Below are 21,345 nucleotides of genomic sequence, written 5' to 3'. Positions count from 1 at the left end.
TTGGGCAACAAAAGCATGTGGTTAAGTTTGAGCAACAAACACATGTGGATAAGTTTGGGCAACAAAAGCACATGATTAGGTTAAGGCAACAAAACCATGTGATTAGGGTTGGGCAACAAAAGCGCATCATTAGGTTGACGCAACAAAAGAACATGGTTAGGTTTAGGCAAGAAAAGTATGAGGTTAGGATCAGGCAGCAAAAGCATGTTGTTAAGTTTTGGCAACAATGGCACATGGTTAGGGTTAGGCAACAAAACCATGTGATTAGGGTTGGGCAACAAAAGCGCATCATTAGGTTTAGGCAACAAAAGAATATGGTAAGGTTTAGGCAAGAAAAGTATGTGGTTAGGGTCAGGCTACAAAAGCATGTTGTTAATTTTTGGTAACAATGGCACATGGTTAGGTTAAGATTGGGCAACAAAAGCACACTTAGGTTTAGGCAACAAAATCACATGGTTAGGATTGGGCAACAAAAGCATGTGGTTAGGCTTGGTCGACAAAAGCACATGGTTAGGTTTTGGCAACAAAAGCATGTGGTTAAGTTTGGGCAAAAAACGCACATGGTAGATTAAAGCAACAAAAGCATGTGGTTAAGTTTGTGCAAGAAACCCAGGTAGTTAGGTTTCGGCATCAAAACCATGTGGTTAAGTTTGGGAGACAAAAGCATATGGTTTGGTTTAGACAACGAAAGTATGTGATTCCGTTTGGGAAACAAAGGCACATGGTTAGGTTTCAGCAACTGGGTTTTGACAACAAAAGCATTTAGTTAAGTTTTGGCAACAAAAACACATGGTTAGGTTTAGGCAACAAAAGGATATGGTTAGGATCAAGCAACAAAAGCATGAGTTTTTCAGCAACAAAGGCACATGGTTAGATTTAGGCAACAAAAGTATTTGGTTGGAATTAGGCAACAAAAGCACATAGTTAGATGTGGGAAACAAAGGCCCATGGTTAGGTTTTGGCAACAAAAGCATTTAGTGTAGTTTCAGAGACAAAAGCACATGGTTAGGTTTAGGCAACAAAAGAAGCGATTAAGTTTTGGCAATAAAAGAACATGGTTAGGTTTAGGCAACAAAAGTATGTTGTTAATTTTGGGCAACAATGGCACATGGTTAGGTTTAGGCAACAAAAGCATGTAGTTAAGATTGGGCAACAAAAGCACATTTAAGGTTTAGGCAACAAAAGCATATGGTTAGGATTAGGCAAAGAAGTATGTGTTTAGGTTTGGTCGACAGAAGCACATGGTTAGGTTTAGGCAACAAAAGCATATGGTTAGGTTTGGGCAAAAAAAAGCATATGGTTAGGTTTAGGCAACAAACGCGTGTGGTTAGGGTTGGGCAACAAAAGTGCATGGTTAGGTTTAGGCAACAAATATATGTGGTTAAGTTTGGGCAACAACAGCACATGGTTAGGTTTCATCAACAAAAGCACTTTGCTAGTTGTGGCAACAAAAGCACATGGTTAGGTCTTGGCAACAAAAGTATGTGGTTTGGATCAGGCAACAAAAGCATGTTGTAAATTTTGGGCAACAAAGGCACATGGCTAGGTTTAGGCAACAAAGGCACATGGTTAGGTTTCATCAACAAGAGCATGTAGTTAAGATTTGGCAACAAAAGCACATGGTAAGAATTAGGCAACAAAGGCATGTGCTTAGGTTTGGTCACCAAAAGCACATGGTTTGGTGCAGGCAACAAAAGCAAGTGGTTTAGTTTGGGCAACAAAAGCATGTGGTTAAGTCTTGGCAACAACAGCACATGGGTAGATTTAGGCAAAAAAAAGCATGTGGTAAAGTTTGTGCAAGAAACCCACGTAGTTAGGTTCAGACACCAAATGACATGGTTAGGTTTGGGCAACAAAAGCATGTGGTTAAGTTTAAGGCAACAAAAGAAGTAATTAAGTTTAGGCAACGAAAGAACATGGTAGGGTTTAGTCAACAAAAGCATGTGGTTAAGTTTCTGCAACAAAAACCACAGTTAGGTTTAGGCAACATAAGCATGTGCTTAAGTTTAGGAACCAAAAGTATGTGTTTAGTTTCAGGCAACAAAAGCATGTGGTTAAGTTTGGGCAACAAAAGTTCATTGTTAGGTTTAGGCAACAAAAGCATGTGGTTAGTTGTAGGCAACAAAAGCATGTTGTTAAATTTGGGCAGCAAACGCACTTGGTTAGGTTTATGCAAGAAAAGCATGTAGTTTCGTTTTGACAATTACAGCACATGGTTAGGTTAAGGCAACAAGAAACGCACATGGTTAAGTTCGTCAACAAAAGCATGTGGTTATATTTGGGCAACACACTTGGTAAGGTTTAGGCAACAAAAGCATGTGAGAACCAAGACATTAACAAAAGCACATGGTTAGGTTTTGAACTAAAATGTCATGGTTTGGCTCATCATCCATACAGGAAGTGAGTGTGGACCTCCTGGGTAAAAGTCCCAGCTTTGTTGAACCTATCCACCTCCACTCCCACCCACCCTATGGGGACTTTACAGCTTTTTATATTCCGTAGTCAGGGTACAGTGTTTAATTTCATAAAATGTAGAGAACGAATTCCTGTCATATTCAGTGAAACCAAACAATACTTTTTTCCAAAGTCATGTAAATTGAAGGTAGATATCAATCGCAATGAATTGTGACAAGTTTTCTCCATAGTGGTTTAGACTTCCCTTAGAAATTACAGCATTATTGTTACATGATTACATTCTTGTCTTTCTTATGAAGCATTTTAAAGGATATCTCTTTGACTCAAGAAAAGCCTAAGAAGCAATGACCAGACTAAATATTTTAAATTATTATAAACTAACATGATAAGCAAGAAGGTGCATTACATTGTCTTAGTAAAAAAGTTGATGAATTCCCTTAATTTTATTCTTATGGTGCCATGAAAAATAAGTCAGCTGTTTCTGTTGCATCTAACAGTTGAGAATGATTGCCATTTTCTTTAAAACCTTTGAAAAGTGAAACAAATCCTGAGGAGACAGCCTGAAAGACAAGTACTGTCAAGTCAGTTACACATAAACACAACTAGAGTTGATCCAAAGTGCTTTCCAGTCAAGGAAGATGGGTTAGGATCTGCCTCAATAAAGGTTTATGTGTTTAAAGAAATAAAATGTGCATCAAAAGCAACAATACATAATGTAGTACAGCAGTAACAGAGAGAAGGCAAGACTGAAAATAAAAATGCTAACCAACATGAAAAAATCAAAGAAAAAAAAAAGGATGTTAGGAGACAGAATAAAACTGCCATGATGAAAAAAATCTAAAGTTGAAATAATTAAATAGGAATATATGTATTAGCAGTAAGAGGACAGTAGACGTAAGTTAAGAGGGGACTTGGGGGACAAAAGCCTCGGGGCAGTCCCAAACTGAACTAACAGCAGGTGAAAAAAAGATGGATATTTAAATTGAAAATTAAAGTTGTCAGTGATGGAACAGGAGAGCCTGAGAGACCTTAGACCAGCAAAAAAAAAGCTCAGTCACCTTTGGTGGTATGAGTGAGGTACTGAGAGGAATTGTAGTGAGGATGACCTGAGTGACCTGGAATATGGTATTAGCAGGTCAGTAATGTATTGTGGAGCTCATCCATTTGAGGTGTTCAAAACAAATAGCTTGATTTCAAAACCAATTCTGTATTTTACTTGTAACCAATCCAGCTGAGCCTGAGCAGGAGTGATATGTTGTCTTATGGCGTTATATTTGTGTCATAAGTCGTGCGAGCGGATAACACATCTGCACGCGCGCAGATCTCTCTCTCGTGTAAATTATTTTGTGTCACGCGCGCAGATTTCAACTGCCGCGCACACTTGTTTGATCTTCGCGCACATATTCAGCAACAGAGTGAAGCAGAGGCAGGTGCGAACGAGTAAAAAACAGCAGCGACACACACAACAACACTGTGCAGCTGCTTTGCGAGCGCTGGCTCGCTCCTGCTCTCGTTCTCTCTCTCCCCTGTGCTCGCTCGCGGTGGAGTTCTGCTCGCTCGAAGCAAGGACTTTTGACACTTTGGGGGCGGAGACCAAGGGAGACGTGCTAGCACTCGCTAACATCCGGGACAGCTAGTGGGGCTAGTAGCCCTCCTGCTCTGCTGCACGTAGCTTCACCTGAGCTCTGTCATCAACACATTAATACTGATAATAGTAATAATAATAATCAATTTAAAAGTCCATTCTCTCTCACAGCAGCAGAACTGCAAAGTAAAAGAAATTAGCATCCGCCGCTAACACCCGCTTCCCAGCTCACCATAACGGCCCTCCTGCCCGTTGCAACAAAACGCTGGAGGCTCCCGTCACCGGTGACGGCGGGATATCGGCCCATGGCTCCAGCGCTTCACTCGGACTGTAATTCCTTTCCTTTACGGTCCCGACAACTGCTGTTGCTGCTGTCTGGGGCAGGATGCTACACAGTTGAGCCAGAGAAGAGGGGCCCAGTTTGAATGTTTTGTTTACAAACTGCAACGAACAAAACTCCAGACTCTACCTTTAATAGATGAGAATTAATACATCACTTTAATGTTGCATCACTCTAGCCCGTATTTCCCATGGAAGTATGTAGCCTATTGCAGTTCCCCAACCCACAGAAAGTTCCATGTGTGGTTTTCTCCCTCATAGTCAGCGTGTAGCTTCTTACCAGGCTAGTTAGCTAAACAAACCAAAAAAAACCCACTGAGTTTCCTGTCTGTGACGGAATCATATCAATCACATCAATCATAAGAGGGCCGGGGTCAGCCTTGGTCTCCGCCCCCAAAGTGTCAAAAGTCCTTGCTTCGAGTGAGCAGAACTCCACCGCGAGCGAGCACAGGGGAGAGAGAGAACGAGAGCAGGAGCGAGCCAGCGCTCGCAAAGCAGCTGCACAGTGTTGTTGTGTGTGTCGCTGCTGTTTTTTACTCGCTCGCACCTGCCTCTGCTTCACTCTGTTGCTGAATATGTGCGCGAAGATCAAACAAGTGCACGCGGCAGTTGAAATCTGCGCGCGTGACACGAAATAATTTACACGAGAGAGAGATCTGCGCGCGTGCAGATGTGTTATCCGCTCGCGCGACTTAGGACACAAATATAATGCCATATTGTCTTATCTTTTTTCCAGTCAATCTAGCAGCTGTATTTCGAACCATTTCTAATGTAGAAAGGGTGGAGTGTGGCATGCCCATACACAGGGAAATACAGCAATTAAGATAAAAGCAGGCCTGACAGGCCTGACAGGCCTGGAAGTTTTAAGTCCATGGTTTGGCCACCATGTCAAATAGGCTTCAAAGCCAAGTGTGCATTTGAAACACTACAGTGGAAGAAAAAAAAATATATTTTGAATATAATCACAAGGACAATGATAGCAGACTTCATTTACTTCATGAGCCACAAACCATGGCAACGAAGTGTGTTCCACCCATGTGCACCCTGATGCTATCCATTGTGTTGGGAGTTTCTTGCAGCGCTTTTTCGAGATGCTGCTCATGTGTAGTCAAATTGATGTTTTTGTATGTCGTGAAGTTGGTGAAGAATATGTTTTCTAAATGCTGGCATGTGTTGTTTGGTTGGAGAAGATACTGTCTACTGTAAAACTTCAATTAACTGCCCAGGCTATTATTTGCTCAAATCACCAAAATCAACGGTCCTATATTAAGGACAGGCCTTTAATTCCTTTCACACAAAATGGTTGCTCAGCAAAGATAAGGAAATACAATCGTTTTTAGTTAAACCAGTATGAATATATGTATAAAAATTTAATGTATAAAAATGATGCCTCCGATATTATATAAATTATCAGTCATTCATTTGGTCTAGCTCCAACAGACAGCACATCAGAGAGAGAGAGAGTTACATCATCCGAAGATTACAGCACCTGCCATACCGACACAACACCACTTTATCCTGTTCAAACAATATTCACAACATGGATTCATTTTAACCCTTTTGATTCTTTTGATCTGAGGACCCATATGGACTAAAGGAATATGAATAACTTACAGAGTAATTGAGGAATGGACACATAATTTGAGGCAGCCAACAACCTAGTTTTTAACATTCAAAGAACTTACATTGAAAAAAAATAACTGCTTGGCAACCAGAAGTCTAACTGGCCTAATTAACCAGTCTAATTGAAACAGGTCTTTATTTGTCAAAATGTGTAGCCACACTGAGCTAGCTAAAGAGACTAATGCCTGTGGATATTCTCATTCATCCAGGTCATAGTTATCTCAGAGCAATTGAATTGAACGCAGCTGGACTTGGTTTGTCTTAGAAGACGTTTCACCTCTTATCCAAGAGGCTTCATCAGTTCATGCTTGTCAGACTAGGCTGGAACTAGTCTGACAAACTGGTGTGGAAACAACCCAGGTATTTAACCTCTGCAACATGCCTGTGGATATTCTCATTCATCCAGGTCATAGTTATCTCAAAGCAATTGATTGATTGATTGGTTAAATACCTGGGTTGTTTCCAGTGGTTAGTATAGACTAAGCTTTTAATTGAAGTTTTACGGTATTTGCATATGTATTCTTTTTGCAGTGTGTTGGGCTCTCACAGACAGCATAAATTACAAATTTTTTATTTACAGTCTACTGTTTACTAAACGTGTCAGTGTCCTGCTTATTCCTGCTTCTTGTGATCATGAGGTTGGTATAAGGTTGATTGTGATTGCTCTGCCAGATTCCCTACACTGGAGCCAGTATGAATCCTGCCCGAACCTTTGGCCCAGCCATGGTCACATGGTGCTGGGAAAACCACTGGGTAAATACACTTATATTATATTTTTCTATCAACCAGAGGCTGTTCATATACATAATATGTGTGTGTGTGTATATATATATATATATATATATATATATATATATACAGTACAGGCCAAAAGTTTGGACACACCTTCTCATTCAATGCGTTTTCTTTATTTTCATGACTATTTACATTGTAGATTCTCACTGAAGGCATCAAAACTATGAATGAACACATGTGGAGTTATGTACTTAACAAAAAAAGGTGAAATAACTGAAAACATGTTTTATATTCTAGTTTCTTCAAAATAGCCACCCTTTGCTCTGATTACTGCTTTGCACACTCTTGGCATTCTCTCGATGAGCTTCAAGAGGTAGTCACCTGAAATGGTTTCCACTTCACAGGTGTGCCTTATCAGGGTTAATTAGTGGAATTTCTTGCTTTATCAATGGGGTTGGGACCATCAGTTGTGTTGTGCAGAAGTCAGGTTAATACACAGCCGACAGCCCTATTGGACAACTGTTAAAATTCATATTATGGCAAGAACCAATCAGCTAACTAAAGAAAAACGAGTGGCCATCATTACTTTAAGAAATGAAGGTCAGTCAATCCGGAAAATTGCAAAAACTTTAAATGTGTCCCCAAGTGGAGTCGCAAAAACCATCAAGCGCTACAACAAAACTGGCACACATGAGGACCGACCCAGGAAAGGAATACCAAGAGTCACCTCTGCTTCTGAGGATAAGTTCATCCGAGTCACCAGCCTCAGAAATCACATGTTAACAGCAGCTCAGATCAGAGACCAGATGAATGCCACACAGAGTTCTAGCAGCAGACCCATCTCTAGAACAACTGTTAAGAGGAGACTGCGCGAATCAGGCCTTCATGGTCAAATAGCTGCTAGGAAACCACTGCTAAGGAGAGGCAACAAGCAGAAGAGATTTGTTTGGGCCAAGAAACACAAGGAATGGACATTAGACCAGTGGAAATCTGTGCTTTGGTCTGATGAGTCCAAATTTGAGATCTTTGGTTCCAACCGCCGTGTCTTTGTGAGACGCAGAAAAGGTGAACGGATGGATTCCACATGCCTGGTTCCCACTGTGAAGCATGGAGGAGGAGGTGTGATGGTGTGGGGGTGTTTTGCTGGTGACACTGTTGGGGATTTATTCAAAATTGAAGGCACACTGAACCAGCATGGCTACCACAGCATCCTGCAGCGACATGCCATCCCATCCGGTTTGCGTTTAGTTGGACGATCATTTATTTTTCAACAGGACAATGACCCCAAACACACCTCCAGGCTGTGTAAGGGCTATTTGACCAAGAAGGAGAGTGATGGAGTGCTGCGGCAGATGACCTGGCCTCCACAGTCACTGGACCTGAACCCAATCGAGATGGTTTGGGGTGAGCTGGACCGCAGAGTGAAGGCAAAGGGGCCAACAAGTGCTAAAACCTCTGGGAACTCCTTCAAGACTGTTGGAAAACCATTTCAGGTGACTACCTCTTGAAGCTCATCGAGAGAATGCCAAGAGTGTGCAAAGCAGTAATCAGAGCAAAGGGTGGCTATTTTGAAGAAACTAGAATATAAAACATGTTTTCAGTTATTTCACCTTTTTTTGTTAAGTACATAACTCCACATGTGTTCATTCATAGTTTTGATGCCTTCAGTGAGAATCTACAATGTAAATAGTCATGAAAATAAAGAAAATGCATTGAATGAGAAGGTGTGTCCAAACTTTTGGCCTGTACTGTATATATATAGCATTTGCAGTTATGCAATTTTTTTCCCATGCACAGAATTGAAACATTTGGATCCATCATCTAAGGTCTCATTTATCTTCAACTTACTTCACTATAGGAATTCATAATGCTCTTCTTACAGTGACTCTGGGAGTGTTGATTATTAGATGGTAAATACAGTACCACTGAATGCACCTGCAGTTTTTTGCAGTTGTCCACTATGGACTTTTTGTTTGGAGCAGAGAGTAAGAGTTCTCTGTGAGTCATATTCCACAGCTCTTTTCACTGGTTTTCTGACTTCACATGAGTATTGTGTATCTTTGTGTGAAAAAAAAGAAAGATTTACGGTTTATTGATCATTTTAAATTCTCATTTTGATAACTATGACACTGCTGTTTGTCTTAAAAACTAAAGTCTAGACTTCGATATGTGCAGTGTCAGAATGCTCAATGTTTTTCGCTTGTGATCACTGTTTCTGTGTGTGTGTGTGTGTGTGTGTGTGTGTGTGTGTGTGTGATTTAGGTGTACTGGGTGGGTCCAACTCTGGGCGGGACTCTGGCTGGAGCTCTGTATGAGTACCTATTCTGTCCAGACCCAGAACTGAAGAGACGTTACTCTGAGGCCTTCATCAAGACACCTTTCACTGCTAATAAACTCCGGCAGGACTCAGTCACAGCCCAGGAGCCTCTTTTCACTGTCATGGATGTGGAGAGAGCTGAGAGGAAGGAAAGAGAGAGGGAGAGGGAGGTATCGGGGGATGTGTTGTCCTCTGTATGACTAGGAGGGAACCATGGAACTGATGTCCAGTCTGCTGACCAACAGTCTGCTCTGAAGGAGACTGACTTCCTGTAGACTGGCACAGCGAACACTCACAAATTACAGACAGGTAAAAACAAACAAACAAACATTCAAGCAAGATAAAAATTACCAACATGTTTTGGCCTGAATTGGCCTTTTTTTTTTTGCCGACTCAGGCCGAAACATGTTATCTGTTCTATGTGAACTAGCCTGTTTAATAAAGCTTTTTAATTGTCAGAGTGCCTTGGACCGCCTTTTCTTCTCCTTCGTCATTATGCTTCCTCGCCGAGGACCAAAGAGCACCTGCAGCTTTTAAAATTTTTTACCTTTTTGAACGCCGCTGCACTCCTTCCTTTGTCTCTTCAAACATTCAAGCAACTTGAAGACAACTGAGGGATGATACGGGAATATTGTAAGAAATAAACTCAATATTCCCGTATCATCCCTCAGTTGTTTGTTTGTTTGTTTGTTTTTACCTGTCAATCTAACTACATCGCTATGGCATAGTCTTATTGATCAAACAAGGTGTCAATCACAGTCACTCAGCTTAGACCAGCTGTCATTGGTCAAACAGAGAGGTGCACACTTCCCATTGGTTAAAGGTAGAAATTCCCACCTCTCAGCGAGGAGCTTGTACTCATAGGCGCAGGAATGACACGAGAAGACGTCAAAGAGAAACGAGTGAAATTACACGTCTATGGTGAGAAATGTTGATGTAAACACAAAGCTAAGGGCCGTTTCATAGTTGACGCACGCAACACGAGGAAGCAACGCGAGCGATGCGCTTCCTTTCATAGTCAAAACATTGAACGCAAGCGACGTGGGGCGACACTTCAAATGCAATACATCGCTTGCGCAGTATGGGGTAGCAGAGTCACCGGTACATTACAGGTGATATTCATATTTGATATTGAGATCAAAATGGCTACTGAAGAGGACGTCATTTATCAGCTGGCCGGCCCAACAGAGGAGAGGGAATCCCAGGTGTGCATGGGATTCCCTCCTCCTTGTGTGCACATCCAAATCTGTCCCTTACGGTCTTCCAGTCATTTTGATGCTCTTTCCCATTGCCATCACTATCTCTTTCCACGCATATTCTACTGCTATTTTATTAGAGTGCAGGGCACTAGAACTGTCATATAAATGGGGGTGTGCCCATACAAGTTTGCACAGTTTTTCCTCCTCACCCGCCATATTTCATACCTATTTCATACCTGCTTCTTCTGTGAATAACAAAAAGTGGTTAATTTCCAGTACGTCGCTTGCATTATCACCACCAATGGCAAGGCATGGTATTACACGCGTCGCTGTATTGCGTACCAAAAAAATGGACAACACATTTTGAGACGCAAGCACGCATCATGGCGGCCAATGCATCTCAATGCATCACAATGCGTTAGCGTCTGCGCGCCTTTGCTTCGACTATGAAACGGCCCTAACACTCCAAGATACTCGCAGGAGATGTGAGGGAGGAACCGAGGACCTGTGTGATGGGAGTTTTACCGCGTTTATCAACATCTTGGTGAGTTGATGCTAACGCAGCTAGCGATGTTAGCTCGTTCTGCAGATGATATCGGCGCCCGCCATGTAAAGTGTGTGCTTCCCTCTATACCACACTAACTTGCTCTTGCAATTACTGTTACACGACCTACTCGTAATTGTAAAGTGCTGCAGTTGTTTTGCCTCGAGGTCGTTGCCGTTTGTATTTGTGTTAGTAGTGTACTGTATACATTTGCACCATTACAGTTGGTTATGGATGTTATTAACGATGAATAGTCAAGCATAACACAGTGTGTGTGTACTGGTGTAGCCTACACTTTCATAATATCAATCAATCAATCAATCAATTTTATTTATGAAGCCCATTATCACAAATCACAATTTGCCTCACAGGGCTTTACAGCATACGACATCCCTCTGTCCTTAGGAAAAAAAAAACCCTTTAATGGGGGAAAAAATGGTAGGAACATCAGGAAGAGCACAAATATGTGGGTTAATAGCATACATGATTTTGTTACTCATAGTTAAGTTGAAAAATGTTAAACAAATGGTTAAAAACATTAATCCTATGGGCCCTAGGCCTTTTTTGGGGTATTTTTTACTGCCTTTACTTCTTTACTTCTATCACAGTCATTATAAAGTCTACATACACATGCTATATCTTGTTTTGGGGTTTTTTTTTCAGGACAATCTGAGCTATCTAGATTTGCCATCATTACATGTCCTTCTATGTGCCTGTATTTTATATTAATTTTTATATCAATGAAAAATACAAATCTGTGTTACTAAATTCTTACATTTTTACATGTATCTCACTATAGCAAGTTGGAAGTTGACATATTCTGCCATATGTGAAAAGGGGAGACACACTGGAATCTGGCAATATAAGAACCAGGATGGTGGGACATTCTGTCACTTCACAGTTGTCCAAAACATGTGGTTTGTGCCAGGTGGACATGATTGACAGTATCTTTTCATTATTGCAAGAAATACCATTGACTCATTCACAAGTCAAAAATGTGTTTTATCTGAAAGAAACATGCAATATTTACATCTAAAAAAGTAGAAAAATAGTCAACCAAGTGCAATGATGTCCTCCAAGATAATATTTGCCACTTTGCAGTAAAAAAAAAATGGGGGGGGGGGGGCATTTTGGGCATTGGGGGGGACATGTCCTCCTCAATTTATATGGTGACTACTGCCCTGTCACGCATGCATAATTAGGCCTCAGTTGTCTGGGTGCGCAAAGGTGAAGTGCATTGGTCTTGTCATACAAAGTTTGATGGAGTGTCAACTGGACAATATGAAGATACTTGCATCTTGAAAGCTGGACTACAAATGTGGATAGACAGGGAGAAACACACGCAAGCCTAAGACGTGGTAAGATACGATATTCCTCACTATATGAGGTGACTGATAACAAGATCTGTATAATCAATTGTAAAGAAATTTGTCAGGTTTTTATTTTGTAGACAACTGATCTGTACTTTTAGCGTGATGGGATGACAGCACAATGATGTGTGTGGTATCACTGAAAAGCTCTGGTCCTGCGCTTTCATGTGATATGTGTGGCATTTCTGTGCGAGCCTGCATTCGCAAGTAATCCATTCAAGAGTAATGTGTGTGCAAAGCGGTATGAGAGCTCTGTTATACATAACTTTATCTCTTTTTTTCGCTGTGAAAACATTGGACTACTGACAAGTGCTTGATCTTGTTGGAAAGCCACGGTTCCGCTGTTTCACGTGATATGCGTGGCTTCTCGCTATGACGTGGTAAGATGCGATATTCCTCACTATATGAGGTGACTGATAACAAGATGTGTATAATGGATTGTAAAGAAATTCGTCAGGTTTTTATTTTGTAGGCAACTGATCTGTATTTATAGCATGTTGGGATGCATTCGCGAGTAATCCATCCAAGAGTAATGTGTGTGCAAAGCGGTATGAGAGCTCTGTTATACATAATTTTAGTGTAACTTTATCTTTTTTTTTTTTTTGCTGTGAAAACACTGGACTACTGACAAGTGCAAGTGACAAGCTACAGTTCCGCTGTTTCACGTGATATGCGTCGCTTCTCGCTATGACACACGGTCACGGAGAAAATCCATAGAGAAGAACAGGTGTGAATTTGGACGCACTATGCGTCGTTCAGGCCCATAGGGTTAACTTTGTAGTTCAAAAGGAAGTGTGTAGTATTTGTAATTGATTAATATGCTTAATAATCACAAGTTATGGATTAAAAGGCTAATAATTCATTATGTGAAATGTAAAGACAGGATTAAGTATTCCATGCTGAGAACTGTACAGTTAAAAGTTATTCATCTGCTCACTTTGTGTTACTGTGATGTATTTATGTGATATTGATTATGGCCATAAAACAATTGAAGTTGATGATGCAAAATAGTAATAGCTCTGTTTCTACACAGGTGAGGTTTTTGAGATCCTATGGAAAATTACATATAGATTTGATATTCTATGTGACGAGAGAGATGGCAAGCCACCCATGAACCTGATCTCTGCCTTGACCCAAGGAGTTGGATCAAGATTACCTTTTATCCGCAGGAGCCCATCCATTCTTCCATCTCCATCACTTGAGCTTCACACTCCAGTGTGTTAGTAGTATCACAATGACCTTTTCCACTTGACTTCTGACTTAAAAAGTGCATTTGTCACAATAAAGGATTAAAACTAATCTGAACAGTTTATAACAGAAGGAACAAAACCGAACTTGAACTTGAATAAGACAGCCAGTGGAACTCTGTTATTTTTTGTCAGGGACACTTTGATTCGTCTTTGTATTATTTTCTGGTAATATTGTTACCTTGTGAAGCATTGAACTAACTGTGTTTAAAGGGTTAACATGTGAGTGCCAAGCTACAGACTCAGGAGGGAAGAAGAGTGCAAACTTAATAATCCAGCCCAGTTCCCCAGTGTTAGTCTGTACTTCCAGGGAAAGTAGGCTCTACTACTTAAACACAAATTACAGGGAAAGTAGATCCTACTTACACACTAAGGAGGGGAGAACAGTGCAAACTTCAAAATCCAGCCCGGTTCCCCAGTGTTGGTCTGTACTTCCAGGGAAAGTAGACTCTACTTACTCACTAATTACAGGGAAAGTAGGCGCTACTTACACACTAATTACATTACTGTACTTACAGAGTATGGATGAGAGAATAGCACCTGTCATGTGGTTTCTGTGTAATTAAATAATAAAAACATTTTATAACTCTCTGAATGACTCATTATTGTGCATTTAAAAATAGATGTATATTTTTACATGACTGTATTGTTTGTGATTCGTCCTGGGATGACAATACAAGACTTCCATACATGTGCATTTGAGAGAGATAAGTTTGCTTTGTATACCAGCTGGCCTGTTATGAGCCAATTTCCATAATATGTACCCATTTCTCAACTTATTCTTAATCCAAATCATACAATTAAGTAGGCTATAAGACAAAACATAATAAATCCCTGGAATATGAGTGAAGCTTGCCTGCTGACACTTACAAAAAAATGACTGTCACAACTGCCATGAGCAAAGAGCAAAAGCATTTGATATTGTACAGTAGACTATTTCATTCAATATACTTAAAATGATTCGGAAGTTACACCTTACGTTCCGCGAATTACATGGTAAGTGGCTGCGAGTTACATTGTAAGACTGGAGAAAGTAGGTGGGAAATGACCAGGAGTTACAATGGAAGTCCAGGCAAAGTAGGACGTAAGTGAACGGGAGGTACGCTCTAAGGAGCAGCCTAGTTATTAGGGGTGGGAATCTTTGGGCACCTCACGATTCGATTACGATTACGATTCGATTATAAAACGATTATTGATGCATCTTTAATTTATTTATATTGATGCACTTTTTCACAACACGCATTTCTTTTTGTCTCACTGAATAAGCATTCAACACTTGCAATTTTTAAAAACAGTGCATTTGTAATAAGAAAGAGTTGAATTCATTTCCATTATATTTTATTGAACATATAAATGGAAATGCTTGCAAACTGGAAAGTTACAACTTCGTTGTACGGAACCAAAGGTAACAACAGGTATCTTAAATCACAAGATAAAATGCGCAGTTAGAGTAACAAATGATTCGGTGGCGACAGACGTCTACGCATCACATGTAACTGCGTTCCTACCTGCCTGCCTTCAACAGTGTGGCCATGACTTCTGTTTTGGTTTGATGGTAGAGTGTCGGTGAAATAGCGTCGGGATGGGATGTTGTATCTGGGCTCCAGTGTATGCAGCAGTGCTCGAAATCCCTGATTTTCCACGACAGAATAAGGACGCAAATCCTTGGCAATAAATGCCGCGATGGCCTTCGTAATTCGCTTCGCCTTTTCCGATGAGGGTGGCAGATTTGTAATTGCTTCCTCGATTGTTCTCTGGTCGGTAGCGCCACTAGTTGCAGCGGCAACAACAGCCTGCTGTCTCCCTGACTCCTCCGTCAGGTGGAATCGAGTTACATGGCTTCTCATGTTTGTTGTGTTGCCAAAGTATTTTATTTTAGCATGACACAGCTTACATATAACGTGGCTCTTGTCCAGTTCGCTTCTGCTGTCAACGTTGTAGAAGCCGAAGTATTTCCACACATCTGCTTTTAAATTAGAAGAAGCTGTTCAGCTCTCACGGCGAAGTGGGTAGCGGTCAGCCATGTTTGTTTTCCTCTGTGCGCGTGTTGGCGTGTCTGCTCCAGGTGCGCATCCCAAAGTGTCCCAGAGATGACACGTACCACGCTTCTTAGTTCCGCATTATTTAGAACCTTCTGTATTACTCTAATTAACAGATTTAAATAATCGAAATTTGGACGTTTGTGAATCGATTCAGATTCGTCCATGTCCGAATTGCGATGCATCTAAGAATCGGAAATTTCCCCCACCCCTGCTAGTTATACTGTAAGACACGGGGAAATACATGCGGGAAGTGAGCGGGAGTTACACTGTACGTCTGTGGAAGTTGGGGTAAAGTAGGTGGTAAGTGAATGGGAGGTACACACTAAAGACGTGGTCCGTATTATGTAGTGTTACCCAAAAACCTTTACCTTAGTGAGGGGGTGTGGTTGACCTTGTTGGTATGATGCATTCTTTTAACATATGTGATTGATTGCCATAGACACGCCCTTTAGTGAGCCTGCAAGGTGTGGACACCCAGTGGAAATGAAATGAACTGCTGACAGTGAAAGTGTTGTCATTGTTAGTGTGATCACTCTATCGAAAGTTGAGACAGACCCAAGTCATCACTGCTGCACTGTTGCATTATTAGGCTACAGTTTTATTACAGCTGCACTCATTGCATTATTACAGCGGCTAGCGGCTATCAACTAACAGCGACGCAGTGATGCAAGGAGAGGGATGAGGTGTGTGAGGTGTGTGAGGTTGAGCCACTTGTCGCTGTTAGCTGTTAGCTGCTAGCTGCTAGCTGCTGTTAGCTAACAGCTGCGCTGGCCTGTGATTGCATTACCTCTCTCCCTCAGCAGCTCTCTCCACCTGGGAAAGGCTACCCCGATGTTGACCCTCGTTTTTTGAATTCGCCAGTCTCATTGTCTTTTTTATTACCTTTTGCGCTTTCTTGGCGACGAGGATTCCGTCTCCCGTGATGCTGCATATGATCCTGCATTATGCTCAAAGAGTGGGACTCTGTTATGCTGCAGTAGTGCAAGGGTAGTAGCAAAGCCTCCTCTCCTTCGGCTTCTTAGTCACGCAGCGCTGGCCTGGCTCTCAACAAAAACGCTGAAGGAGGTGCTGTATGTCCCTTGCTGGAGATTGGTAAATGGTTTAGTTTGACTTTTTGTAAAGAGGTGCTTGCCGCGAATCACAGTAATTGCGGTGCACTCTTGTATTTCTTTGTTAGCTTACATACTAGCGGGAAAATGGTAGCTTGGGTCACATGTCTCCATTGTTTATGTTTTGTTTACATTTAAAAACAAAAAAAACTGGCTCTGTGTACATTATTTGACTTGTTAAGAGTAAATAATAGTTTTAAATTATTTTCTAAAGCAGTGTTCTAAAGCCGTGTTAGAAATGGTTTTAAGTGTAAATGTGATTGTGTCTCGCCACTGTACACTGTACAAGTGTACATTTAAACATAATTAGTGATGATTATTTGTTTAAATGTGTAAATATGTTTCATCATTAATACTGATGAGCAAAATTCCAATAATACTTAATAGTATCTGTGTGTAAGTGCATTTAAGATGCAAAAACTAGCCAAACTTATTGGGGGAAATGACTGTAGAGATATGAGAACTGGACCAAGAGACAAATTACTTGTTTTGAGGTTTGAAGGCATATTTTACATGTGTTTTATTAACATGGAAATATGTTTAAAAAAATGAAAATGAATGAAAATGTGCAGTAGTAGTAAATACTGGTTAAAGGTATAAAGGACCAATGCAAACAGTATACAATGAATGCGTTGTGATTTTGAATTGTAAATAAATATAACTGAGAAGGATTCAGCAAAGTCCAGACACATCTTCCAGTCTCTTCATTCCTGTATTTCAGGACAAATATAGCTGTTTATGGGTGCCGCAGCCTGAATTCGGTGGACATTGTTCTCTGGTTACTGAAAAAAATACTACAAATAATTGTGTTTCTGAACATTGCATCTGATGAAGGACTATTTGAACCTCTGAGAAAATATGTTTTCCCACCTTAGGCATGAAATCCCAAACATTATTAGGAATTTCTTTGTCACTTAGATTGTTTTAAACCTCATAACGGGACAATTTGATTCCTGTGTGAATATAATTCTAAAATATATTCAAACTAATTCTTGTAGTGCCTTGGTAATCATCTGTCCCTTGTGTATTATAACTTATTATATACTTATTATATACTTACTTATTATAAGTATATTTTATTTGATTCTAAATAATAATAATTTGACTGTCAAGTAGGATATGGCAACTTAATGTACAAGCGGTCTTCATGAATCATGAAAATAAACTTTAACATAAACATTAGATTAGGCTTTCATAAATTTTCTACTTGTCTTCTAAACTCTGCATACAGTTCAATAAACATTTATCTAATATTTGTTATTATTATCAAAAAATGTATGAAAATGTATCAAGTAACAGGGTTGAAGACACTGTAACAGGGTCGAACGCACTGTAACAGGGTGGAATGAATGAAACAACATTGATGTTTGAGTTTCCTTTTTAGATCTTCTATTTCTTCACGCAGTTTGTCTCTTGCTTTTCTGGATGCTTTCTTGCCTGCTGAATGACTAAGATGAAACCATACAATGCATGGAAAGGGGATCGTTACTTTTACAGATTAGTAGTTACATTAGTAGTGACATAGCAATTACTTAATATACACTAGGGTGCAATAATTGACCATCATGGCTTTGTATGTGTTTGTTTGTGAATGTGTGTGTGTGTGTGTGTGTAAGGGGGGGTCTGAATTCACTACTAAAAACAGTAACAGTAACAGTTTGTACGTCATCTATTGCACGTCTGTCCATCCTGGAAGAGGGATCCCTCCTCAGTTGCTCTTCCTGAGGTTTCTACCCTTTTTTTCTCCCGTTAAAGGGTTTTTTTAGGGACCGAGCCCGGAGGAGTCCTCTGCCTCTTCCTAAAAAACATCTCCTCCTACACCATCTATCGTATTGGCTTCAAACTCACACACATTATAGATCAACTCGTGCTAATCAGATCTTCTGTATAACTTTTTCATTACTCGAACGGTTTTGATTTTATGGGCTCCACAAGGTGACATGTCACAAAACGGCCTGACGATCTTCGAAAGCTGCCCCATAGCAAATGAATGGCAGCAGGGAGAGAAAGGGACCAATCTTAGGGCTCTAGCCTTTACAGCGTCTCCATACTCTGTGCTACAGACTCCATTCCAACTCTCAAATGTTGCCACAGGTCTCGTCTATTCACTCATGTTTTCATCTTTTTCATATCTTTTACCGTTTTTAATCTGTGCCTCTCAAAGTACCATGAGCAAATGTGGAGAAATTGTCAGTTTATAATGGGTGTGTATTGCACAGAATGCTGTGAGCTAGAGTAGAGAGGGCTCTAAAAATCATCTAAAACATTTGTCTTTAACTCACTGCCATGGCCACAATTTTCACTGTACATACACAATTTATACCAAAAAACGTAGGAAAATTTGTCCTGCACACAGATATGTTGACATGGAATCTCTCACACGTACACATTTTTGCTGAGTGGCTCCAAAGCGAAGGGAGCGCCGATTTTTTTCTCATTCACTCCCATGTAAAGAAATTTCTGGAAACAGCTGAGGTGCAACACATTTTAAACTCGCTCCTCTGACCACATTATTGACTCTACAAATATAAAACACGACACGTGCGTTCACGAGAAGTGGCTCTCTCTCACCATCACTTTATTTTCTTGATTGGACCAACGGTTTGGGTATGGGAAGAACTTGTTCGAGGAGTTCAAACCCATTATAAACAGCCTTTGCTGATCTGCTCTCTCATGAGCTCTCTGTGTGCCCCTCAGGTGCAGGCGTCATTAATCGCCATGACAACGGCTGCAAGCACCGACACGCACACACATCTGTCAGTCTGTGTGTCTCACAATCTTTAAAGGACAGATTACATCAGCAGAATCTTCATTTAACACAACTTATTCACATTATTAACCACTAAAGTGCCAAAATGGGCTCTCTAGCGCCACCTAGGCACACTAAAATGGCCACTGTGGCCTGTAGGCATGTTGTAGACAGATCAAACCAAAACTGGCATGTCCTAAATCCAACAGGAAGTGACCTATTTGCCCTTTCAAAGTAAGACCAACGGTTTAGGAATGGGAAGAACTTGTTCAAGCAGTTAAATCTCCACTAAAAGACGTCTCTTCTCTGTGTTCTGTCTCTCTCACTCTGACCCTAGCTGCACCTACTTAGTTATCATGGCAACCACTATCACAAACTCACAGAAACATGATGTGTGCGTGATTCTAAAACTTACCTGATGATATGACAGCGGCAGAATCTCCATTTTAACCCTTTAGGTGGCAGAGTTTATTGAGAAAAATATTCCATTTTCATTTCAACATTTCAAAAGGCTGTCACTTGAAAGTGGTGAGAGATAAAGGCATACTGTAAATGAGAAAACTTTTCATCATGGCCCCAAGTTTGTGATGAGAGTAAGTTAAATTATCTAATTTGCATATTGTGTCATCACTAGGCGGCAGCCATATTGGATTTCATAAATCTTAGCAAAACAGCATTTTGAACATATTTACAGTAGATCTCTTTTGTTTTGTGGTGTTTTTGTCATGTCATCCTCAAAATTAAGGAAGAGGAATCTGATGGAAGTAAATTAACTTATCTAATTTGCATATTGTGGCATCACTAGGTGACGGCCATACTGGCTTTCATAAATCTCACTAAAACAGCATTTTGAACATATTTACAGTAGATTTCTTTTGTTTTGTGTTATTATTAATATTATTAGGGACAGAGCCCGAAGGCAGAGGACTCCTCACAGAGGAGGAGTCCTCGCCAGGCCCTGAATATGCTCAAAAACTCACCAAAATTGGCACGCATGTCAGGACTGGCGAAACATTTTAGACAATCAAGTGCCAAAATGTCCTCTCTAGCGCCACCTAGGCGCACTAAAATGGCCTCTGCGGCCAGCATCTAAACATTATATATCAGTGTTTTCCATCTCCCACATACTACTACAGACTTTATTACTGATAATACTGTTGCTAATTTTGTGATTATGACTGATTAAATACACATTGTAATGGAATGTAATATACTGCACACATAGTGCTCAGTAATTGTAGCACATGTAGTATGCAGCATGACAAGTGACTTAATTATCAGTCGAGTCACTCATGCAAACAAAAACAAAACAACACAATCACACACACCCCAGCAGCAACCTCCCATGGCACGGGGCCATTAAAGTTCCACTCCCAAATCATGTTGTCTGCCTTTTCCTAGGTACATTTATAAGGAACAAGACTGAGTGTTTGTGGGTATTTCTCATCATTACACACACCTGACATTACACACATTAGGTCACGTGGCTTATGTCTACAACTTTCAAAATATAAGCTCACACCATAAGAACCCTTTACTTCTTTTTTTAAATGACATTCATTTGTTGTACACCCAAGCTCCTTCAACAGGTCAAGAGGTTTTAAATTTTAAATCACTTTAAAAATGACCTTAAAAGTATTTCCATTTATTTTCATCAATATTATTTCTCCAAACCCAACTGAATGACCTTGGGGGTATTTCAGAAAGTGGGTTTAGTGAAAACTCTGAGTATGTTAACCCTGAAATGAGGGAAACTCTGGATTTTCAATTCTAGAAAGAGAGGTAATTCAAACTAAGTCAATCACCATGGCAAACTGACTCTGTGAACCTAACCTGCTCACTGGCAGTTCTTCTGTAATAAACCCTGAGTTCACCCTATCTCCTCCCTACTGCCGAGCCTGAAGCAAGCTGTCAGACAGACATGGGTTGTTTGTATGAAGGAAATAAGATCAATATTGAAGCAGAATTAATTCACAGTGCCTTACGCCTCAGATGTGCTGTCATTCTCCAATAAATATATATTTTTTTTTTGAATGACAGTTTTTCATTACACTCAATCATTTACCTCAAC

The 21,345-nt window shown here is 40.4% G+C and overlaps 1 protein-coding gene across 1 annotated transcript in view; it reads left to right on the top strand.

The window, feature by feature from the left end:
• The window catches only part of LOC117254276 (aquaporin-4-like), a 34,152-nt gene extending 22,309 nt beyond the window's left edge, over positions 1-11,843 (top strand). Inside the window, exons 4-5 of the mRNA XM_033622432.2 lie at positions 6,635-6,715; positions 8,960-11,843. Of these exons, the coding sequence (XP_033478323.2) occupies positions 6,635-6,715; positions 8,960-9,214 (336 nt within the window). The 3' untranslated portion in view covers positions 9,215-11,843. The remainder of the gene's footprint in view (positions 1-6,634; positions 6,716-8,959) is intronic.
• Positions 11,844-21,345: the final 9,502 nt, after the last annotated feature.

The sequence above is a fragment of the Epinephelus lanceolatus genome, chromosome 6 (assembly GCF_041903045.1).
Source record: "Epinephelus lanceolatus isolate andai-2023 chromosome 6, ASM4190304v1, whole genome shotgun sequence".
Taxonomy (NCBI): Eukaryota; Metazoa; Chordata; class Actinopteri; order Perciformes; family Serranidae; genus Epinephelus; species Epinephelus lanceolatus.
The sequence above is the reverse complement of the archived record's forward strand: the minus strand, read 5'-3'. Positions and strand labels throughout refer to the sequence as shown.